This window comes from Rhinolophus ferrumequinum, chromosome 27 (assembly GCF_004115265.2).
Source record: "Rhinolophus ferrumequinum isolate MPI-CBG mRhiFer1 chromosome 27, mRhiFer1_v1.p, whole genome shotgun sequence".
In the NCBI taxonomy this organism is placed as follows: Eukaryota; Metazoa; Chordata; class Mammalia; order Chiroptera; family Rhinolophidae; genus Rhinolophus; species Rhinolophus ferrumequinum.
The window spans coordinates 12,720,803-12,745,945 of NC_046310.1; the positions used below are offsets into that span (position 1 = coordinate 12,720,803).

General features: G+C 44.7%; 2 protein-coding genes across 2 annotated transcripts in view; one reads left to right on the top strand and one right to left on the bottom strand.

Annotated features, from left to right (window-relative positions):
- Positions 1-25,143, bottom strand: part of SUSD4 (sushi domain containing 4) — a 154,122-nt gene that overhangs the window by 100,367 nt on the left and 28,612 nt on the right. The window contains exon 3 of the mRNA XM_033099863.1: positions 2,419-2,559. The gene's annotated coding sequence lies outside the window, so the exon portion shown is untranslated. The remainder of the gene's footprint in view (positions 1-2,418; positions 2,560-25,143) is intronic.
- On the top strand, positions 12,535-14,424 carry CCDC185 (coiled-coil domain containing 185). The gene has a single exon (XM_033099860.1). The coding sequence runs from the start codon at positions 12,535-12,537 to the stop codon at positions 14,422-14,424; it is 1,890 nt and encodes a 629-aa protein (XP_032955751.1).

The window sequence follows — 25,143 nt, forward strand, 5'->3', positions numbered from 1 at the left end:
GAAAGGAACATCAAATGTATCTGGTCCAAACACCCTATCTGTGCTTGAGTGCCTTCTGTGACATTTCGAGTCAGTGGTCATCCAGCCCCATTGAATACTCCTTGAGGAAGCCTGTTATATTTGCCAACAGCTGTCTTAGAAAAGCCTTCCTTGTATTGAACTGAGACCTACCTCCCTGAAACTTTTACCCACTGACTCTGGCTCTCCCCTCTTGGCCCACAAAGCCAAACCAAATTCTCCTTCCTTAAGCACTTCATCCATTTGGAGATGGCTTTATGTCCCCTAGAATCTTCCCTTCTTTAGGTTAAAACTAGATACTTCCTTCAGCGTGACAATTCGTAGAGTCCTCATCAGCCTTCTAGCCTTTCTCTGGATGTGACCCAGGTTCTCAATGCCACCCACCCCTAACAATCAAAGTTTGTTTATAGAAAAGGAGTCTACTTTCACACCATAGGTTCTGACCAGCACACGACGGGACTGGCAAGTTGGTTTAAATATTTTGCTTCTGTTAATGCAACTTAAGAAGACAATCAATGGAAGGAACATAGCATACCATGTTGTTAGTTTTCTACTGTGTTTCCCCGAAAATAAGACCTAGCCAGCAATCAGCTCTAATGCGTCTTTTGTAGCAAAAATTAATATAAGACTTAGTACTATATTATATTACATTATATCATATCATATCATATTATATTATAAAGACCTGGTCTGTATATTATAGTAAAATGAGACAGGGTCTTATATTAATTTTTGCTCCAAAAGATGCATTAGAGGTGATGGTCCGGCTAGGTCTTATTTTCGGGGAAACACGGTATGTTATTTCATATACTAAGGGTGCCAAAAAAATGTATACAAGTGGACACTTTGGTCAACATTACTCAAGCAGTAGTTTGCCGTAATCAGAAGTGTCTGGACACGATGGTAACCACTTTGAGCACCTCTTGAAACTGCAGAAGTCAAATGTGACTTGTATTCATCTTTTGTTATCAGTATATATTGAGTATTACAATTTTAATACAGTTCTCCTTTCTTAAAATGTGTATACATCTTTTTTTTTTTGGCACCCTCTGTATTAATTGCCAGGACTGCCACAACAAAAATACATAGCAGATTGGGTGGCTTAAACAACAGAGATTTACTTTCTCCCAGCTCTGGAAGTCCAAGATCAACGTCCTGTCAGGTTTCCTTGCTTCTGAGGCCTCTCTCCTTGGCTTGCAGATGGCTACCTTCTTGCTGTGTTCTCACATGGTGGTCCCACTATGTGTGTACATATCTGGTGTCTCTCTTTCCATGTTCTAATCTCCTCTTCTTATAAGGACACCGGTCATATTAGGAGCCACCCTAACAACCTTTTTAAAATGGCATTGCCTGTTTAAAGACCCTATTTCCAAATACAGCCTCATGCTGAGGTACTGGGGGTTAGGGCTTCAACATATTAATTTTGAGGGGGCACGATTCAGACCTTACCATCTTACAGTAAAACTAAGCGAGTGTTACCCTCATCTTACAGGCGAGGATGATGGGAATAAAGGAATCAATCCATTTACTCAACACCACCCAGCCAATGAAGGCTTCAATTTAAAGCAGTTCCACTCCATCCTAATAGTTTCTCCACCATTCCACAGCTATGGTACGAATGTCTTCCACTGCAAGGTCTACAAAAAAAAGCTATTCTGAATATATTTTAATATATGTTTTTCTCAAGAAGAGGAAGAGAATGAGGGTAGATGGAATGCAGGCGAGTGCATGACCTACTTCCTACTAAGTGGAAAAAAGACTTTTTAAATCTCTTTTCCTCTTTCATATAGGAGTCAACGCCAAAACCAATACAGACGAGGAAACACGCTAAACAAAGCCTTAAAATCTTCCTCCCAAACACAGGAGACCTCAGGGGCTTTCCTGGGGAGATTAAAGACTCATCCCTCCTTGGACTCCACCCTTTTTCTCTACCCTCCATGTATGAAGTCCCTCACTGTTTTCACTCATTTTCCCTTCTCATTCCCCATCCTCTCCCTGCAAGCCCCCTTGCCCTAGGATTATTTTAAAAACTTACCGAATCTCTTTGTTGGTGGTACAGACTATAATTTCATGATCACTGGGCAATAATATTTCATTCCTACTACATTAATTGAACACCTACTATGAACTGAACACTGGACTAAGTGCTGGGGATGCAATAGTAAAAAAAGGCACAAAAATCCCTGCCCCTGAAAAATGTACAATCTACTTAAGGAAAACAGATGATAAGCAAAAGAAGGAAAACATTTGGCGTATTGATGGTGTTCAACGAGAGGCAGAATAATAAATCAGGGAATGGATAGAGGAGCTGTGTAGAGTACAGGCTAAGTTGAAACAAAGTGATCCAAATATACAGTAACTTAAATAGAAGCTCAGTTCTCTCTCATGTAAATATCTTACCATGCTAGATGGGTGAGGCATCTCTGCTGCACAGCCATTCAGGGACCCAGATTCCTCGTATCTCATTACTCTGCTATCCCGTAAGATACTGTCTTCGTGTGTGTGGTTGAAGCTGGGCCACTGGCGTGTCTGGAATCCAGGCTGAGGGAAAGTGGTGAAGAAAGGAAATCTAAGGTAAACTATTACCTTTCAGACAAGTGAGACAGAACTTACACAGATTCATTCTCTCGCATATCATTCATGAGAACTTAGTCACATGGCCATGCCTAGCTGCAAGGGAAGCTGGGAAATGTAGTCTTTGTTGGGCAACCAAGTGACCAAAAAAAAAAAGAGAATGAAGTGGAGAGGTCAGGGGACATTAGCGTTCTATCACATGTTCTGTGCAAGGATAGAGGTTGCAATTTTTGATAAAGTGGGCAATTAGGGTGTGTCTATAGTGGCCCTAGAGTGTGAGTGCCCAATAAGGGAAGAGGTTAAGGGTGTGGACTTAATCGGCTGGTGAGGAATGGAAACTGACCAGCCCCTAGCCAGGGGCTCAAAACTGGGTTAAAACAGCACAATAAAAATTTTTTTTAAATATTTTTTTACATCAGCCCTTAGGGGAAAGAGGGTAAGGCATGTATGGGCCAGACCTAAAAGTAGCCCACATCTATTCTGCCCACATCCTATTGGCCAAAATGAAGTCATATGGCCAACTAGTCACATGGTATCACAAAGGGAGCTGGGAAATGTAGTCTCAGGGACAACTTTCCAAAAGAGAAGGAAAGCTTAGATTTCAATGGGCAACTTGCAGGCTCTGCCAAAAGGCTGTAAGTTAATTTGAACTGATCTATTTCTTTGTTTTTTCCCCTGCTTTCTTCATATCTGTTTCACCTGCTTACATGGGAAGGTCCTTCAGGGCCATAACCATCATGTTCTCTTGCTTTTGATTCTTTCCTCAGCAATTAATTCTGCATCCAGTGGGTTTCTCACTAAAACAAGCCTCGAGTAATTTCAATATGCAAAGATAGCTGCCACTTCAGAGTCTGGCATATATATCTGATACTCAGAATGTAATTTCAGTTAGTTAAATTTAGGCCACTGGGGGAAAAAAAGACAACAGCAGCAGAAATAGTCTCTGGGCCTTTAGCCTTTTTATTCAATTCTGAATTAGATAATTTTGCAATAACTTTAAGCTTTGACCTCTACATAGCAATATTTGGTTCTTGGATTAAATCGAACAAGTGTTACTAATGAGGTGGTTTAATAATGTCACCACCTATAGTCAAATTTTCCATTTTCGTTGACTACCAGGTAAAGGTAAACCGGTGCTCTCAGAAACACTTCTAGTAACATAAAAATGTTATTTTCCTGACCTTTTAATTTTGTCTCATCTTCTATCTCCTTGTCTTTTTTTTCTTGGTTTCTTAAAGACTCTTACCTTTAAAGCTACTGTCAGCTTGGCATGAATATTTTCTTCAGGAAGGCTAATACTAAACGGCACCAGGAGAAAGGGTGGAAAGAAAAAAAAACCTCATTGGAACTTACTCAGCTTTCATCCAGCATTTATTGACTGCCTAATATATGCCAAACACAATGCAAATCCAAAAAAATGCAAGAGATACCACCTCAGTCTTCAAGAAGCTCACAGTTATGAACCTAAACCTGCATTTCACTTATGCACAATTTTTTGATTCAGTCATTCATTCATTCATTCAACAAATATATCTAGAGTCTGACTGTGCGTGAGATGCCACTACATGTACTAGAAATATAAAATTGAACAAAACAAAGATGCCTGTCCTTTTGGAGTTTACATTCAACTGGTGAGAGATGGGCAATCATTTACCCCCACTCCCCATGCTTCCAACCTCGATGTGATTTCCTTTACTTGTGAAGCCTCGTGATATTTTAGCATCTTTCTTCCGGCAATTGCTACTGTCTATCTAAGTTGACCAAAGTATATGTAAGTTGACCAAGAGCAGGAACCAGGTCTTAATCATTATATCCACCATGACGCCCCCCCAGCCCTGGGTTAATAAATGCTATTGGCGCAATGAATTAATGAGGGTGTCTTTTCACAGCACCACCAGCATAGCTAAAGCAGGTGAAGACACACAGGAAGCTGACATCGCCTCTGTCACTCACATTATCCAAAGTCAACCAAGTAGCCAGAAGCTCGATGGGGTTTACATCTGCACCCCCACCCTGCTTGCTCCTTTTCTGGTTTGGGGACTGGGATGAGGGGATAGAAATGGACCACACTGCAGATGGCCGCATAGGTAAATTTTGTAATGCGCTTTATATATGATTTGTTTCATTCTCAAAGGGCCATTTTAATTCTGTAGGGGCCATAGTAGTATGCGAAAAAATATAGACACTTCATAGCGTGTTTGGGAAATTATAGAAAACCCCTTGCGCCTAGAGAGTATGTGTGTTTGGGGGATGGTGGTATAGCTGTTAGACATAAAGGCGGAAGGTCCTGTTAGGGCCACATAATTAGGGACCTTACATGTCACAACAAGGAATTGAACTGCATTCAAAGGACAGTGGAGAGCCATTAAAGAATTTTAAGTGAGAAAGTGTCATGATTAGTTGTATCAGACGCTAGTCTTTTAGGAAGAATGAAGGTTGGAATGGAAGAGGTGGTGGGCAAGAGTAGAGTGAGAAGATAACGGGGCAGGTATCCCAACAGGCCAGGGAAGGAGGAGTGAGGTGTGAATAACAACCATGGCAGTGACCTTGGGAGGCTCTGAGGAGGGGGTAGGTTGTCACATCTCAGAGATCAGGATGGGTTGAGGATGAGGAAAAAAGAGGATGCAGAGACGATATCAAGATTTATAGCCTAGGAGACTAAGCTATAAACTGCTAACAAAAATAGAGAACACAAATGAAAAGGAGAGTTTATGAGGATGTTATGAATTTGATGTTGAGCTTGAGGGAAATCCATCTGGAGATACCCAGCAGGCAGTTGGAAATTAGGGCTTACGGGCTTTGCAGAGGGATCAGAGCGGGCCAAGTGGGCCCACGAGTTGCCGCAAGGCTGTCGGTTGAAGCCACAGAATAGATGCATTTGCCTGGGGAATGCACAATAAAAAGAGAGGAGGCCCAGATCAGAACTTCTGGGAACTGTGCTGTAGGGAAAGAAAGAAATGGAGGGAGGCAGAGGAGAGGGAGAGCAGTCAGGGAAAATGAAAAAGAGCAGTAGTTCTCAAACTACAGGGGGTAAAAGAATCACCCAGAGATATTCACGCAGATTCCTAGCCTCTCTGTAGAGAACCAGATCCAGCAGGCCGGCGATGGGGTCTAGGAACAAACAATCTAAAAAGCAAACCCTTTCCCTCATTGAATGATGCCTAACAAATTACCCCACAACTTAGCAGCTTAAGTCACCAACATTTTTGATCTCATGGTTTCTGTGAATCAAGAAACTGAAAGCAGCTTAGCTGAGTGGTTCTGGTGTCTCACGAGGTTGCAACCAAGTTGTCAGCCATCTGAACATTTACTTGGGGCCGGAGACTGATTCTAAGAGGAGTGTCCTCGTCACATGGCAGCCAACATCCCCTAGAGCGGGTGATTCAAAAGAGAAAGGCGGAAACAACAATGTCTTCTATGATCCAGCCTCAGAAATCACATTTGTCATTTCTGCAAAGCCTTTTGGGGACACAGCTGAGTCCTATTAGCTGTGAGAGGTGAGGTCACAGGGTGACAGAAGACAAAATCTTGGGTGCGGGAGGCAACTTAGAGGCTGACTACCACATGCCCCTACACGCTGGGAGTTATTTTTGTGCAACTAGCCCTCAGAGAAACACCGGATGGGGAAAGAGAAAAGACAACTAAGAGTAAAGAAAACTGAAGGTGGACCTCAATGCCAAAAAGGACAGAGAAAGAAATGAAGGTGAAAATGAGAAGAGGTCACGAGATCTGACTTCTGGGATGTCTTGGCTCAACTCTAAAGCAACACTTCTACAGAAACACAACTTTTTTTAATGCAACTCATGGTAAGAAATATACTTTTCTTTGCTGCCTGGTACACAAAGCACTCATCTGTAGAAACAAATGCTTTCAATCTTCACAGAGCCCCCCACCCCCACCCCACCCCCTGCCTCCTATGCATCCACAATGGACACATATCACCAAGGAGAGGGGTTGGTGCACGAAGGGGGCTGGGAGAGTGGCTAGTACGGGATTTCATCGGTCAGGGAGGTCAGGCTTGAAGAAGTGTACAGACAGAGCCACCATGGTGGCTGGGATCCTACTCCAGCGCTGCGTGTGGGTGGCTTTGAGTGGAAAGAACACTGTGAGCCCCTTCCGTAGTATGATAAGCTTGCTGGATGTGGAGGCTGGAATTTGAGTGGGTTGAGAATGCCTGCCCTGCAGATAAACCAGCAAAGGACTCACAATGCACACCATATATTACAAAACATGCAGGGTCGGCAGGCACAGCAGCCCATCCATCAGGAGACCTCTGTTTTGCAGCTCTCTTCCCTCACTTAGACCTTTCTGAAAAACAAATTTCTCTGGAAGTTAAAAACTCCAGGCTCCAGTTTCGCAAAACAGGAAAAACCAAGCAAAGCAAACAACCAAACACCGCAGAACTTTAAAAAACCCACACATGTATTTCAAGTTCCAACAAAGTACATTCTTTAAAAAAAAAAAAAAATTAATGTAATGTCTACGTTATGTTGATGACGAAAAAGGTAACTCCAAGTGGGATAATTTACTAAGTGCAACTGTTTTCCCAAGTTTTCATTGGGTAAGCTTCTTCCTATGTTTAACATGACAAACTATTTGGGATAACACTTCAAACATAAATACCTTTATTGCGCAGTTTTGTGTCCCTATGTCACTGTTGAGTGACCCAGTGACTGCATTCTGTCCCCTCATGGTAGATGTAAGTTCACTTTCAGCTCTGAAAGGACTTACTTTGAGTCTTTCCTTTCTTCATAAGAACTGGTAAATTACCACCTCCTGCTTTTAATGGCATTCAAGTTACAAATGTAGAAAACATCAACATCCTAAAATGCACCCAAACTAGAAAGGTTTAAAATCCTCTCCTGCTCCCTGGGCCACCCATGATTCTCTCTGGCTGTAATTCCGCAGCGCTGGCTCAGAAGGCCATACAATGGAGAGGTTAGGGGTGAGGGAGGTGGGTTCAGTCCTGGCTCCACTGCCAACTAGCTTCCTGCTCTTGGAATCTGTGAGCCTCAGGAGAGAACGGTCCCTACTTGGCCTTGTTGTGGTAGAGTTTACATCTAAAGCACTTAGAGCAATGCTCCAACACATGCTCAACACACAGAAGCTCTCATACACGTGGGCTATTTGCATTGTGGGTAAATGATTGTTTCCATGGGAACCTAACTTTCATATTTCCAGGCTCTTAGCCCACTATTTTCTTTTTGTTTTAAAAGAAGTGTATAGGCTACAATTTTCATTCTTAGTACTGTCTTGACATAAGTATTTTTCATTTACTGCCCTGGGTGTTTGAATAAGTTATTTTTGTTGTTGTTATTTTACTGTTTTGTGGGTCTGGTATTTTTAATGAATCTGTTTATCATAGGCACGTACAGAGAGTGGCCTGTTCTGTATTCTCAGGTTACTTGGAGGCATCTGTTCTCCTGTGTAGTAAGGAAAAAGTGAAGTTGGGGCATGAAAAAACTGAATTCCTATGAAATTGTACTGCAAAGCTGAATATTAATAATTCACCCTATTATCCAAGCCATTGAGAAAAAAAAGCCCTCTGACCCACATATTAGCTTCTTCGAAAAGGGTGATTTCAAAGCAATACATTTACATAAAATATTACCAAAATGTTCAAAGCTTTCACTCCAGTATGAATATTGGGGAAACTCACTTATCTAGAGCAGGGCTGTCTGATAGAACTATACTGTGATATATATTACATAGACATGTAACTTTAAGTCTACTAGTAGCCCCATTAAAACAAGTAATATGTGAAGTTAATTTTGATAATATATTTTATTTAGTCTGTTGTGTTCAAATACCATCTTGACAAATAACTAATATAAAAAAGAAAAGCATTGACATATTTTACTTTTTTCCATAGTAAATTTTTGAAATCCAGGGTGTATTTTATCTCGATAGCACATGTCAATTGGGACTATCCGCATTCAATGTGGCCGCTGGCTGCTGTATCGCACAGAGTAGCTCTCGCTGATTTCCCCCTTTTGACCCATCCAAGAACTAGAAGCTTTGCTAAGAGATCGAATCTGAAGCCACTACAGTAACTACTAACAGCCGTTCTGAGGAAGGGCCCAGAGCCCAGTTCTGTTCCATAAGTTAATTTGAATTGTGGAAGCAGAGCACATTTTGCCGTGTTTTCCAAGCTTCCAGCAAATGAAGAAACGAGGCCCAGGTCTTCATTTGGCAGAAGTCCCAAATTCTGGGGCCGCCAGTGAACTACACTGAGGATTTTTCTGCCAAATAAAAAGGAGGCTGGTGGTTCTTAGTATCAAGGGACTGCTTGGCAGCTTAACATTTGCAAAACATCTCTTTCATCTGCCTACTGCAAGAGCTGACAGTGGCTTCTGGGATTGTCATCCTCCCAGGGGTCAGATGCTAAAGATGCTGGTTAGAAGGTTGGCCCTGCTCCCGCTGCCCTGCTCCAACCACCCTCCCACTTCCCCCCCAGGCCCCTCAGAGAAAAGCTGTCTCTTTCCCGTTTGTCAGTCTCCTCCACATATTCTGTTTGCTGTTTTGTGTGGGGGTTCCCTTATTACTACATCTTTTTTCACCTGATTTCCAAGATCACTCTTTTCAAGGTCTCCTAGAAGGAGACCTCTTGTCACTGGCACTCACCATCTGCCCAGGCACCCAGGTGAGAAACCCTCTTTCTCCAGATGGAACTCATCTTCAGATCATGGTCCCTCGATCTCCGAACAGTCCCTTGAATCCATCCCTTCCTGTCCCCCTGCCACGGTCCAGGTTTATACTTCCTGCTGGCTCACCCAGATTAGTGAATCAACCATCTAACTGGCCACTGTCTCCAATTCCCCTCCCCTTACTCCCCAGTTTATCCTCAACACTGCTGCCAGGGTAAGATTTCTAAAATATAGACCCAATTGGGTAATTTTTTTGGTTTCAAGACTTTTACTGACTTTTCACTGCCATCTGCACAGTGGTTTTCAATGCTTTTTATAAGCAGAACCTTACATTTTTTCAATGTGATGAAACCAAGAGCCCCAGGATACAAAACCTAAAATCTGAGCTGCTGTGGGGACAGAGGGTCAGGGCAGAAGCAGGGACAGAGGCCTGAGAATCTGCCCTGAAGTTCTCAAGCCCCACATCCTATGGGACCCATGGCAGCTGTAAGGAATCCCGGAGCTCCCTGGAAAGCTGGAACGTGCAGCCTGGCAGTCAACGCGCTATGGCATCAGGGTCCAGCCCACCTTCCTTTTTCGCTTTTTCGTGAAACTCTCCCCTCCCACAACGGCTACTCTATCCCGAATTATGTCTTGGTCCTCTGCTACTCTCACTCCACCCAGTCTACACGTGCAAGCTCTCACACAGCTATGCTTTCTCCCACACGACACTGCTTCTCTGTGACAAGAAATAGCCTGGCACTGGCCAGAGCCCCATTTGGTTTTGCAAAATGCTTGGCAGAGCCGTAACCAAGAGAGATGACACTCAGGTATCAGCACAATTCAGTTCATGCCTCCATATTTCCTAGCTTAAAGTGAAATGATTCCGTTTCGAATTTGATTTAATTTTTTTAGAAGTTGCCTCCTTATACAAATGACAACCACAGATAACTTCTCTAACAATGGTCTGAGTGGCGCTTATAGAAATCTAGGGTAGAAGTTAAAAAGGAGAAAGGACCAGAACACAGCCTGTTCTATCCCTCAAGATATTAGTATTCACTCATACAAAACACAGCCTTACCGACTCTCAGCCTCATGGTCGTTGGAAAGTAGGGGCTGTGAAGGTAAAGAGCGACCAGCGGGCTGGATATGTCAATTACCTGGATGGGAGGGAGCCTATCACAATGTATACATCTATAAAACCACCACATTGTACATTTTAAGTATCTTACAACTGTGTCAATTATACCTCAATAAAGCTGAACGCCCTTCCCCCCCAATAAAAAAGAAATCTAGGGTAGAAACAACTTATCCTCAGCTATAAACGTGCTAATGACCACATCGGAGATCCCACCCAGGCAGAGAGGGCTCCTGGAAGAGGAGGGCTCAGCTCCTCTAGTCCAGGCTGCTACCACCTGGCTTCAAGGACCTGGCCACCATGACACTCTGGTGTATATCTCATCATAATTTTCTTAAAAGCATGTCATCTTAGGCAGCTCAGGCTGCTATAACAAAACACCCCAGACTGAGCGGCTTCAACAACAGATGTTTATTTCTCACAGTCTGGAGGCGGGGAAGTCTGAGATCAAGGTGCTGCCTCCATCCATTCTGGTAAGGGCCTGCTTCCCAGATTACAGACAGCCACCTTCTGGCTGTGTCCTTATGAGGAGAGAGAGGAAGCTTTGGTCCCTTGGACATTAATCCCATCTAAACCTAATTACCTAGCAAAGGCCCTGCCTCCAAATACCAACACGCTAAGGGCTGCTGGGGCTTCAACATATGAATTTGGGGGGACACAAACATTTGATCTATAACACATGCATCCATTCAAACTGCATTTCCTGAGAGGCAGCACGATGTCATGGAAAAAGAAGTGAATCTGAAGTCAAAACTCCCGCCAGTGACATTGTGCTCTTTGGGGAAATCAGTTAACATGGCCAACTCTCAGACCCGTCTGAAGCAAACGTCAATTCTGTTGGGCCCACACAGCTGCAGTTGCTGTGAAACTCCAAGTAGATGTGGGTAAAGAAGACAGGGGTGAGTCAATCTTCATTTTTCTTCTTTAAGGAGTCACCCTCTTTGAAGAATGTCAACCAAAACTGTTCCCGCGTTGCACCTCAGAGAAGGGAAGTGACTTAACCAAGATCCACAGTGCAGGATGAACGTGCAAGAGCCTGGGGGCCGCCCCTCGCTAGCACATTACCCTTCACCTAAACTGTTTTAGTAGCACCTTAAGCCCATTCTTTTTTTCTTAAGCTAGGAATCCACAGAAACTTTCGTTAACCCATATATTAAGTCTTACAATTTTTAACTGAAGCCTAGCAGGACATCAAAATATTTGTTTAATGCATTAAGGTGCTAAGCTCTTGACACATAATTTCGTCTGACCCTCAGGACGGCTCTGCAATGCCGTGTGTTATCATCAGCCCTTCGTCCATTCCACTTTTCCAGAATTTGAGGGTCAGGAAAGGCAGGTAACTTGCCCAAGACCACACGGGTGGAAAGTGGCAGAGGTCATTCAAACTCATGTTTGCGTGACCAAATCGTTTTTTTCCCAATAGCCTAGGGTACCTCAACAAGGAAAAATAATCTCATGAAATTAGAGAAAAGGGTCAAAAATATTTTTTTTTTCAGAAATGTACACACGACATTCACATTTTGACAAAAGCAGGAATTGTCACGTTAGGGGAAAATGGACAAGTCTTTTTCCTGTTCTAAAGTTTAAAAAGTAACCAAAACACACTTTGGATTTGCTAACTTAAGCAGGCAAAAAGGTTGTACATATTAATGTGCTTCCACAGCCGCGTACTTTGCAGACTCCATATAGGTACACAGAAGAAGGGGTGGTGACTGAGGCTAAGCCTGGCTCAGGGGATTCCACCCCCCGCCCCGACCCCCTCGATCCTTCCCTCCACATTACATTCTGGGGTGACAGCTTCACTCAGGTCCTTTTAAAAGCCTGCTGCTTTAAAGTGTATAGATGTGAGATCAAATTCCTGCCTGAAATGCTGGTGGGGGTTCACTACACACCCTCAGCTCTTAGGGTCACCCCTGATTTCCTACAGCTCCCCTCTACCCTGCACCTTCCCCCGGCCTTCTACCCCTCCCACTGCCCCCATCGCAGTACGAATGCTAGGGAGGCAGGGGTGGGAGAGGGCCGAGGGCTGCAGGACCCTGGCGACTGGGGCATTGTGAAGTGGCCCTAGCGTCACAGGCGCCAGGGATCCCTGCCCCAGAGGGCCGGGGGCGGGTCTCAGCAGCACCCCCTGGAGGCCGCAGCACCCTGGCTCATACGCTGCGCGCGCAGGGAGGGAACATGAAGGGCTTAGGCAACTTCTCCTCGCTGCCCTACCCAGACCTCTGGGAGCCTCCGCCGCTCGGCGGAGGGCGCGCGTCCTCCTCCTCGCGGCTGCGTGGACCCAGACCCCAGACCCAGCCGGCGCAGGGCTCCTGGGCTGGGACTCCGGACGAGGGGAGTGAGGTTGCCGCGGCCTTGTCACCCCCGCACTGCTCGCCCACCCTGCGGCCTCGCCGGCGCCAGTCACCCCACAACTCACTGCGGGAAAGCCATTGCCTGAGAGAGATGGCCCGGAAGCCCCCAGACCGCACCAGGAAGCGCGGGACCCGCAGCCGGCGCCTGGAAGATGCCTGCGGGGAGCCAAGGACCCAGCCCCACCCTCTGGGGAGAAGTAGGTGCAGGCCAGCCTGGCCGCAGCAGCCCCAGCTGTCACCCCAACGGCCCCAGTCCTGCCAACACTACCCCCCAGCCCAGGGAGATTCGCCCCCACCGTATTCCACGGGTGCTTACACGCCCCCGAGTGGAACTTTCAGGGCAGAAAAGGGACAGAGTGGAGACCCATGGGCAGTGCCGGTCTACAGAGGTCAAGATTGCTGTTCCCTGTCCTCAGTCCCCACAGAGAAGTCGTCTGCGCCCTCTCAAGCGTTCGCTTGCGTGTCCACCCAGAGGAGGGACAGTAGTGATGGCATGGAGTTATTAGCCGGCCAGTACTCCCAGCCCTCAGTCTCCAGAAAGGAGAGGCAGAGCCAGCGCACCCAGATCCTCAAGAACAAGCTGGAAGAGGCGGTAACGTCTTCCAGGGACCAGAAGATTGTGGCGCTGGTGCTCACCCGTCTCAAGAAGGCCCAGAGGATGCGGGAGCTGCAGCAGCAGGCGGCTGCAGCCTGGGAGGAGCTGAAGCGCTCGGACCAGAAGGTCCAGATGACACTGGAAAGGGAGCGCAAGCTGCTACTGCAGCAGAGCCGGGAGCAGTGGCTGCAGAAGGAGCAGCGCAAGACTCGCCTGAGCGGGGAGCAGCACGTTGGACGGAAACAGGACGGCCACGCCAAGAACATGGTCCAGCAAGAGAACCAGTGGAAGGCGCAATCAGAGGGCCCGGAGACCCAGCGCCAGGAGAAGCTGGAAAGGGCCCGCCCCGAGGCTGATCACAGGAAGCATTGCCAGGTCCAGCGCCAGCAAGAGCAGGAAGAGAAGGTGGTGCGGCACCAGCGGGAGCAGAGCAGCCTGGAGGTGCAGAAGAAGCCGGAGCAGGCCTGTGACAAGAAGCAGCTGCACCCCACCGGGGGCCAGAGGAAGGTCCAGGAAGCCAATCTCAGCTCCCTAGTCAATTACCAGGCCCGGAAGGTCCTCATGGACTGCCAGGCCAAGGCTGAGGAACTCCTCAGGAAGCTGTCCCTGGAACAGAGTTCCCAGTGGTCCCAAGAGATCCACCAGGGCCTGATTCGGGAGCGTCACCGCGAGCTGAGGGAGAAGGCTCGGATGGAGGAGGAGCAATTCCAGCAAGTCAAGTGGTGTGCGGAGCAGCTGGCAGAGCAGAGGAAGGTGCACAAGCAGCTGTTGGTGGAGCTGGCGGACCAGCAGTTCCAGCAGGACAGGAGCAACGTCCACAAGAACCTCAGGGACCAGGAACAGCACATGCAAGAGCTCAACATCCTGCGGGAGAAGAACCATCACATCCTGAAGCTGAAAGCCGAGAAGGAGGAAAAGTGCCACGTGGAGGGCATCAAGGAAGCCATTAGGAAAAAGGAGCAGATGGAAGAGCTCGCCCGAGAAAAAGATGCCAACTTCGAGGAATTCCAGAAGATTTCCAGGGCCTCCAGGAGGGACAACGTGGGAGCCAACAGACTCTTTGCTCAGCTGGACCGGGAGGCCCAGCTCCGTGTGGGTCAGCAGAGAGGGGGCTACTGAGAACCTGACAGAGAGAGAGAGAGAGAGAGTGAGAGCTCACCGCCCAGGCGGCTGGAAAGACATCTGGTGATGTGATTCCATTTATAATCTGATTATAAGGGAGCATTGATAGTAAAAAAATTATAAAATAGCTACAATTTCCTCTCGTGAACTAGTTTGTCCATTCACTTGGGTCGTTGAGAGGGTGAGGGATAGACGTTTGGGAATTTTAGGAAAATTACTTGCCTTTGTGAATGTTGACTTAAATAGAAACGATGCATTTAGCTCTCAAGTAATCTGAGAAGCACATATCGGGCACATCTTGGAGGAACCAGAGAAAAATCTACAGTAGGAGAGATTGTTCTATGTCATGGTTTTTTCCTCTCCCAGAATTTACGAAAGGGTGAAGTGTGAAGTACCAGTCATAAGAAATCTCCAAGAAGAAGAAAAAGAAAAAGCATGTAGATTTGGGATCCCTGCATACTGCGTCCCCCCTTTAAACATGAAAAGTTCAAAGGCTCTGAAAAGGCCTGTAGTAAAGAAACTTATTTAACTTAGGGTTTTGCACAAACCATGGAACGCTTTTTATTTTTCAGATCATTCTGAAAATCATGGAACTGGTTCATGTTCAGATCATGGAACTGGTGTCTGTGAAATGTTTTTGGAAATGGCTCTCTATAGTTCCTCCCAGCTTGTATACTTCTTTGGCCTACCCTCCCAGCGCTGACAGAAAATGTTGACAATAGTGCTTGAAGACTCCAGCACAGCCATGCTAGTCAAGAGCTCACTGGAACATTTTGGTCTGATTCTCTTTTTTTCCCCCTTTTGTTCAGGTCTATCCAGTCTTTGGAAACAAAAACCCATCGGAATCTTTCTCTTCCCCTGTATTTCTCCTCTGTCTCTTTTGCAGGAGGTATATGATGTCATTCTATCTGCCCACATTATGTCTAATTAACCTAACCAGGCTCTGAATGCATAAGTGTGCCTGATTCAGGAACATGACATTTTTAAAACACGGAGCCAGAAGCCAAGTAGAATTTAACCCGTCACATCTCAAAGTCTCTGTCAAAAAATTCTGAAGGATTTCTTTAAAAAGCCCCTCATGTAACATTTATCTTTTAAAGAGAGAGAACTAGATAGAATAAGCCCCACTGCATGACTTTTGTTGTAGTAGTATTTTTTAAATGACATGAAAGGTACCCTGGCAAGGGATTTTGTTCAGAGGTGAGTGTGAGAGTCACATTCTCGTCGTACATAATGGGCCCTCTCCCCTATTTTGTTTTCTTCCTCTGCCCTAGGTCCCCTCTACCTTCCCAGGTCTACCGAAGAGGCCTACTCAGGCCCTCATTGTTTTGCTCAAAAATGGAAGGGCTCATACATGTTGCCTCAGTTTCCAATCTTATCCTCTTCTCCTCGCCCAAGCTAATCCTCTGATGTAGACAAATGCCATGGGCGTTCCCAGCATTCTGGGACAGAGCTTAGGATGTTTCAGGCAGAGCTCGCATGAATCTAACGCTTCCTCTTCGTATCGTTATGGGACTTTGGGGAAGTTACCATCCTGAGCCTCCGTTTCCTCATCTGTAAAATAGAATTATAATTCATGCTTCACGGGAATGTTGTGAGGGGTGATTCAACAAAATCAGGTGTTTGGCACGGTGCCCAGAATCTAATACACACTCTATCATTCAACATTGGGGTTTTTATTATACAATAATACAGACCTTCCATTGTTTGTCAATTCCATTCTCCCTATCTCGATGACTTCTCACCAGCTGGCTCCTCCCATCATCTCTAAGTCCGATCTGTCTGAGGTTAGTTCACATTCTGTCTTTTCTGTGAAAGGTGGGGCCTCCCTGGCTGCCCCATCTTGATATCACCCTTCTCTGACAAAGCGCACGGCTCATTGAGCACTTAGTAGTTACTGTTTTGTGTGTCATATCCACTTTGCAATCCATATTTTGGCTTCTAAGCTGCACTGTGTGCTACCTGAGGCCAAGGTCATTGTCTTAGAGTTCGTTATACCCATACTTAACATGTGGTCAATATACAGTCAAAGTGAAAGCCATTAAGCAGGATGTTTTGACCCCACATCCATATCCTTTATCTTCACCCTACTAATGTTCTTTGCTCTTTGTGCCAAGAAATAAACTTTCTGCTTTCAGAAAATGGAGACGTCACTACTTAAAAGCATTATATAGCTAAAGTCTCTATATAATAAAACGTTTGATTCATCTGGGAGATAAAACAATTCTTAGTCATACATATATGTAAAGCCTAACTGATACAATACATAGAGAAATTAAACTCAACATGAGAGTAGGAGATGTTAGAAGTATCTCTTATTTATTGATAGGACAAAAAATAGTAAAAATATAAAAATTCAATTAGCAAGTTTGGTTTATCAGGCATGTATAGATTCCATATAACAATGGGATGTTTACAAAAATTGACCATCAGCCATAAAAAAAGAGTCAAATTTTTCAAATATCCTTTATCATAAGGACCAAGTTTTCTAATGTCAATGCAATTAAATTAGAACTCAAAAATATATGCTTAGAACTTTAAAACTTCATTTTTAAATACTTTGTGAATAATAATATAAGAAAAATTAAATTTATTCTGAGCTAGACAATAATGAAAATAAATAATGTACAAAGACTTATGGCACATAGTGAAGAAGATAATATGAGAGAAATGTAGAGGTTTAAATGTTTATTAATATAAGAAAAGCTGAAAATTAATGAACTAATCACCTAACTTAAGAAATTACAAAATAAACAACAGAATAAATTTAAAGAAAGATAATTTTAAGTACAGAAATTAATGAAATAGAGAACAAAGATGACATGACTATGATTAACAAAAACTAAAAGTTGGTTCTTTGAAAACACGAATAAAGTAGGCAAGCTTCTAACAGAGTTCAAGAAACAGAGACACAAAATAATATTAAAAATAAAAAGGGGATATAATGAGAGATCCAACACAGACTAAAAAGAATGTACTATAAAAAACTATATGCCAAAGAATGCATAAAGATGTATTAACTTAGGGGTCGGCCCGGTGGCTCAGGTGGTTAGAGCTCCATGCTCCTAACTCTGAAGGCTGCCGGTTCGATTCCCACATGGGCCAGTGGGCTCTCAACCACAAGGTTGCCGGTTCAACTCCTCGACTCCCGCAAGGGATGGTGGGCTGCGCCCCCTGCAACTAACAACGGGACCTGGAGCTGAGCTGCGCCCGACACAACTAAGACTGAAAGGACAACAACTTGAAGCTGAACGGCACCCTCCACAACTAAGATTGAAAGGACAACAACTTGACTTGGAAAAAAGTCCTGGAAGTACACACTGTTCCCCAATAAAGTCCTGTACCCCTTCCCCAATAAAAAAGAAAAAAAAGTTAAAGGCATAAGATCTTTTAAAAAAAAAAAAAAAAAAGATGTATTAACTTAGAAGAAATGAACACATTCCTTTAAAAATAACCAACTCAAAAAGAAAGAAATAGTCCAAAGAGCTCATCACCATTAAAACAACCGAATCAATTGTTTAATTTTCCTACAAAGAATCACCAGGCCAGATGATTTTACAGGTAAATTCTACCAAACATTTATGGAAAATATCCTAACCTTATGCAAATCATTTGAGAAAAGAAAAAAAAAGAAAAAGAATAGTCCCCTACTTATTCTGAGTCTACCATACCTTTGATACTAAAACTCAAAAAATGTAATAAAGAAAAATGATAGGAGAGCCTCATTCATGAACATAAAGGCAATAATCCTACACAAATATTAGCAAAATTAATCCTGCACTTTATGAAAAGAGATAACACATCACGCCTAAACTGGATTTATTCCAGGAATATAAAAGTTCACTTCAGAAAATCTGTAATTATCAGTCACTACATTAGCATATTAAAAGAAGAAAACAATATGGTTCTTTCAATAGATGGAGAAAACACATTTGATGAAATTCAAAATACCTATTTATGATTAAAAAAAATTTTTTTAACTAGCTCAAAGTAGAAAAGGATTTCCTTACTCTGGTGAGGGAAATCTACCCAAAACCTACAGCAAACGTTATTTTTAATGGTGAAACAGTGAAGGTTTTTTAAAATCAGGAAGAAAAAAAAAGAAATAAAAGGTATAAGGTTTGGAAAGGGAAAACAAAAAACCCTCAGAACTCTCATTATTAACAGATGATATGACTATTTTATCTACTATTTTATCTACAAACTTAGAAGTTTATATATTCATAATAGCACTTTTTTTTTTCTATAGTCAAGAACCGGAAACAACTCAACATCTCTCAGTGGTAGAATGGATAAACAAATCCAGGCACAGTCAGTCAACCCATGAAATTCTGTACAGCGAGGAGCATACAAATGACCAACCCATTGTGCCATAAGAACAATGGGTGCATCTCACAAACTTAATGTCGAGGGAAAGAAGCCAAACACCAAAAGCACACCCTGCGTGATTCCATGCACATAAAGTACAAATACAGACACGACTCATCTCTGCTGTGGGAAACCGGGACAGTGGCTTCCCTTGGTGGGGGGCCCATGGAAGGAAGGGGTACAAGAGTGCAGCGTGCAGCCCTGGAGTAAAACCTGGGATGTGGATGGAGTCGGTCACTGCTGCATGTAAACTCTGGCTCTGCACCCACCAGCTGACGATCACAGCTGTGCGACTCAGTTTCCTCCACCAGAAAATGGACAGAATAACGGTTCCTCGTCTTACTGGATTGCTGTGAGGTGAACTAGACAATGGAGGTGAAGTCTGTGGTCAGGAAGTCGTGGAGAACAGGAGCTATGGTTGTTATGAGGGTTACTTGTCTTCCTGGCCCTTTTACTAGGAGCCTAGGGATTCCTGGGGGGGCAAAACACACAAGAAACAAATAGTTTTCACTCAGCAGATGGCTTTCGATTTCAAGATATTTCCTCCAAAGCTGCTTTGGGGATCTTCCACACCCCAGACAGGTCCTGTTCAGCCTATGCTGGTGTTTTGTCATTGAAACTCCTGCCAAGGTCAGATGCACCAATTGTCACATGATAAACTCTGCAAGGGGAAGGGCTGACATACTAAATCAACCGCTTACTTTACTGCGATTCCTACAAATCTCAGAACCAGCGAAACAGACCTTTCATTCTTGCCTTTATGGTCAGAGCTGCTTGAGTCTGAGTGCATTTTGGTTTAGAGGTGCATTCTGGTTGGGCAGTGTTTGTAAAGCCTTCCCAAACCACTCTGTTAGGGACTAGTCAGGCAGCCTCCTGCCACAGGCCCACCATGTGGGTGCACAGGCATTTATCATGAAAAGAATGCAGCACTTGCTTTCCCAGCCTTAAATTTCCTGCTTTTCGTAAAAGCACCTAAAATAGATTTTGAATTGTATAGTTTCCATACAATGCTGTTTTTGCAAAGCATTTCTTGAATAATTAGTTGCGCTTTAGTGTTTGAAAAATAACCTCGCGCAAAGAGTCAGAACATAATGTGCCCATTTAATATAACCTACGTTAATGGGAGCATCTCCGAGCCAAATGGAAGGAGATGGAAAGATACATGGGGAGGATCAACATTTGGGCTTCTGGAAGAGAGCTGTGAACATGAAAAGCCAGACATCAGTAGAGCTTTACCAATTAGTGTTCACTCAGCTTCATTCATTAGACAGGGGAATTGAGGAAGCAGCAAGTGCACACACACACACACACACACACACACACACACACACACACACACACTCCAAGGGATATCGTGGAGAGCAATTGGTCCAAGCATCCTACCAATGTGACTTTTGTGCCACCCCAAGATGAGTCTGAGGCATTTAAAGTAGTGAGGAAAATAAGAAGTGCTCCCCTGGTTCAAGACATAACGCAGCAAGGAGCTTGAAGAGGGGTGGGCTGGGTTAGGGGTGCTACACAAAGCCCCAAAATAAAACCAGCAGAAAAGCTATTCACCCCTCTGCCCAGGCTGAAGGAGACACTGTCCACAACATTAATTCTGCCATGCTTTAGTCTTTCAGGCAGAAAATGTCCTGGCAGAAGTGAATTTTGCAAGCTGAACAAAAAAGAATCCTCTTCGGAGCATAGGGGATCGATGATAATAGATGTGAAAGCACTTTGGAAAGTTAAAGGGATTATACAAAGGTGAAGAATCATTGTCGTTAGTGTGTTTGCTAAGGAGATGCCAGAGTATTTCTTCTCCATCAGTGGTCATGACACCCCAAGGGCCTGCCGTGTGTGGGTCAGGATAGCGTCAGAGACAGCGTCACAAGGCCAGTGGTGAAGTGCAGTCCCACTAACTACCAACCAGCAAGCCCCTCACCTCTTTGGCCTTGAGTTTCCAAATCCATGACTGGGGCGTAGCACCATCCTGCTCACAAGGTACGGGGGAGGCCACATAGGTGAAAATGCCCAGTGTACCGGAGGCTTCAAACACAGCTATTGTTCACGGAGCTCTTATTATGGGCCAGATGCCATGCTGAGTGCTTTGTGCCCAGTCTCCTGTCAGTCTGCACAAGACAACTATGTGGTAAGAACCGCTATGCTCCACGTATGATGAAGACGCGGAAACTGCGAGAGGCTCTGAGAGGTCAAGCAGGTGTGCCTGAGGCCCTGAAACCAGGCAGGGACAGGATCAGGGCCCAAACACCAATCTGTTCCCAGCCCCAGGCTCTGTTCACTCTTGACCATTTTCTTCAATAAATGTTGGTTGGATCCCAATGAGGCTGTCTGTCTTTGGAAGGCAGGTACTGTTTCGTATTTCCTGAACTCCCATGCCAGAGCATCTGTTCTCGTATTGGCTGCCAATAAATATTTACTGAAATTGAATTGTAACAGCCCTGAGGGAAGGTCCGTGCTGGCCAGGTCAGGGCTCTGACAGCTGTTCCGTCAGCTCCACCTGAGTCCCCCCCCCAGGTGGGATGACCTCTGCACAGGCGGCTCAGAGGCCATCACTTATGTAACTCCCAAGGGCAGCAGATCAGCCAACTGGGCCTATCCCCACCTGTAAAGAGGGACCCAGGTCAGCTTCCCTCTGGGTGGCAGGGTAGGCGTCTGAGGCCCTGGAGTCCTGCTTCGGGGGTGTAGTTTGACTTGTCTTAAAGCTACAAAAAAAAAATCACTTAAGAGGTAACCTTTGAGAGAGCCTGGCTGTCCTGCATTGTAAATCTTGGCATGTTTTCAAAAGCTTGACATGAAGACTGTATTGTAGAAAACCCTGCACCCCCCGCAACTTCCAAATGAAAACTACTAAAGCGTACGCAGTGGGAAATGCACCCAGCGTTCCAAGTTAAGGCTTTCTAACATAGTACGGATTTCCTCATGCTTAAGGACAGATGCACGGGGCTTGATTTGCTGTGATACTTAAATACAACTGAGGTGTAATTTAGGGAGCTCAAGTTATCTTTGAGTCAATGCCAAATTAATGCCATTGTAAATTTTCTCTAGGATAACTTCTTCGCATGCTGAAGAAAGTAATGTTCTGGTCTTCAATTACATGAAAGATGGTATAGAATATTTCCTGGGAAGCTAATTGGTAGGTTTGGTAAAGATGCTTCTCTTGGGTAACCACATTTCCTCCTTTTCTCTCTTCCCTGGGTATTCTTCTTTAAGCAAACCTTCTCGTGCATTTGTCACTCTTTGCATGTAGAGTTAGTTCCTTCGGGGGCTACAGAATGCAGGAGGAGAAGGATTGCTACCCAAGGAAGCACCGATGAGTGGGCAGGAGAAAGCCAAATTGTGTCGACAAGCATGGGAGGCTGGCAGATGGAGCAGCTCACCAATTTGGCACCGTCCTCTAGAATCAAAGCAGCCCTACCTCTACCGCAATTAGAGTAATTTTCCAGGGACTGTTTGCCAGGCCGAAAGTACTATATGGATTGGAACTCCAGCGTCCCGTGGCCTCTCCAGCCTCTAGCATGAGATACCCCTTAGTTTTCATTGGATTTTATCTTGACCTGCTCACATAAAATCTTGGATTCCTGCAAAGTTGCCCCTGGAAGACCCAGAGGAGCCCCCTTCGCACCATGTTTATGAGCATGTTCTGCCTCTGTCTGGCTCTCTCTTCCTGAGAGCCCACGTGAGAGTGGCTGGCAGTGCCTCTGTCCCCCTGCACTGTCACTGCTGCCAAGTTCTGAGATTCTGCAGCACAGGGTGCCTCGTGCCTAGAATGTATAGATAAATGTCCCTGTCCCCCACCGTGAGTCCTTTTGTCATAGGGATACACATGCCTGCTACTCATATTCTTAGATGTGTAGTCTCTCACACAAGACAGTTCCTTCAGCCCTGCCTGCTGCCCTCTATACTCTGCCATGGGCAGGAGCCCAGCACAAATCCCCCACCGCTCTCAGAATCCCTGTGCAATTCAGTTCTTGCAAACTGAGTCTTGCCGGCCACCAGCTCACCTAACAGGCCTGGACACGTTTACTCTGTGAGAACTCAAGGAAGGACACCCACTGCAGGAATACTTATGTGTTACTAATTAACGTGACTAATTTTATGCTGACGTGTTGCTTGAAAAAACTGAGAAAATAGATACAGATAGACATACATACATATATGGGGGAGGGGCACGAGAAAGTACTTCCTTCCAGGGGAAAGTCAGCAAATACTTGTGAAACGAACAATAGGTTTAGAACACGAGCATTTGGCAACCATCATCATAATGATAGATTCAGGCCAGAATCATCAATGGATGCTCAAACTAGTGCAAAACTTGGAGTATATTTATAATCTCAAAGTATCATCCCGCAAGATAATTACAAAGTAACTTTACAAAAGGGAAAAAGAAACTACGTTACAGTGGAGAAACCTGGCCCATTCTGCCTTAACCAAATGATCAAAGCTAACATCACTCATAATGAGACAAAGTGACAGCACGTGCCTCCTGCTATAAGGCCCTGAGAGCAGAACCCGGCTTCTCTGCTATTACTGCCAAAAGCACACAGCCTGAATGCAATCACGGGGAAACATCAGACAGACACAAATGAAGGGATATTCTATAAAATAACTGGCCCATACCACGAAAAAGTATCACTATTGGGTAAACAAAGAGATACTTAATAACTGTGTAAAATTAAAGGAGACTAAAGACACATGACGACGGGAAAACTGGTGAAATCTGAATCAGGTCTGTAGATTAGGTAAGAGTTATACACCATCTACCATATATCAACATAGCTGGTGAGAGAGAAATGGGTAAAATAAATGTATTCAGATGTTAACATTTACTTGTATTCGAGTGAAATTCTTTGTACTAATCTTGTAAACTTCTCTGGAAACTGGAAAGTATGTCCAAATCAATTATTTAAAATCTGAGCTATTCCTTGAGGTGTCTGAAGACGTGTCTATATGTTGCCAAACCGGGAAATGGTTACTATTTTCCAAACAATGGTTCAGTCCAGTCATCTCGATGGATACATAGGGCACAGCTGGCTTCCCAAACCTTTGTGAGCAGAGAATCGGTCATCACTGTTACCTGAACTTGAGCTAGTCCTAAACCTTTTCATGGCTGTTTCAAAATAGCTTAGGAAAAATGGGCGGGTGGGGAAGATGGGATGGATGTGGCAGTTTCTAAAAGAACACATGCCCCCACACCCCTGCCTACACCCCCTCCGGGGTCTTCAACGTGGCTTCTGAGAGGGAAAGCTGGAAGATCAAGGAAAGCCACTGCTTCCCCTTCAAGCCAGGGACCAAGAGTTCCACGTGCCTGGATTCCTGTGAGCCTGCTCAGTGACCCAGGTCTCAGGAGCTGATTTCTTTTGGTACTAAAAATAACTCAGGGCTAGCTCCACGCTACGCACACACAGACACCCTGAGGGCACTCTTGTTGGCATCAGGAAACTCAGAGAAACCCAATTAAACTCTTCTTCATCTTCCCTCTCTGGGAGCACAGACAAGCAACAACAGTCATGTCAGCTTGGGTGTCTCCTGAGGTGGGCGGTGGCGTTAAGCCCCAGCAAAGGAGCAAGGAAGATGGAAAGTTATGGCATTCTGGGCTGCCCAATGCTGGTTCCCAGGAAAGATGAGTCCCTGCCGCTTCTACCTTCTGTTCAGGGGCCCCCAGCCCTCTGGCAATTTCCCATGTGGCCAGCTGGGGCAGTCCTTCTGGGGCAAAGCACCAGGTATTTGTGCCAGAGAGGGGCTTCAGAGCAGTATGTGGGTTGCGACAACCAGAAAATACTGCTTTCAGTTGAATCTGCAACAATCTACCATTCCCCTCCAATGTAGGAGTGACAGATATAAACTAGGGAAGAGGCTTCTCCCAAGATTAGTCAGGAAGTGGCCTCAGGAAGAAGGAATATGATGAGAACCCTCCCCCACCCCCAATTTGAACCCTTCAGCCCTCCCTTCCCGCTGTCACATACCTTGAATAGGAGGAAGTACTTATACACGTGTCAGATATGCAATGCTTCTTGGTTTTGAATCAAATAAATCACATCATGAGAATAGTCAGTATTCACTGAGTACCTGCTGTGTTTCAGGCACTATGCTAATCACTCTAGTAATGATCTCGTGTAGTCCTCAAAACAACCTATATGATAGGTATTATTAGTCCCATTTTAGAATTGAGGCAACTGAAGCTAAGAAAGGCAATTTACCCAGTCACCTCTGAGAAAGTGGAAAAGCAATTAAGCAGTTTACAATCAAACGGGGGAGCCAAACAACTACATGAAATATTAAACAGCAATAAAAGTGCTGTTCGGAGAAGGCTGTCGCCATAGATTTTGTCAATGACCTCATCATTCT

Excerpts from the sequence above, each read along its gene's own strand:
- CCDC185 (XM_033099860.1), top strand. The coding sequence starts at position 12,535 with ATGAAGGGCTTAGGCAACTTCTCCTCGCTGCCCTACCCAGACCTCTGG.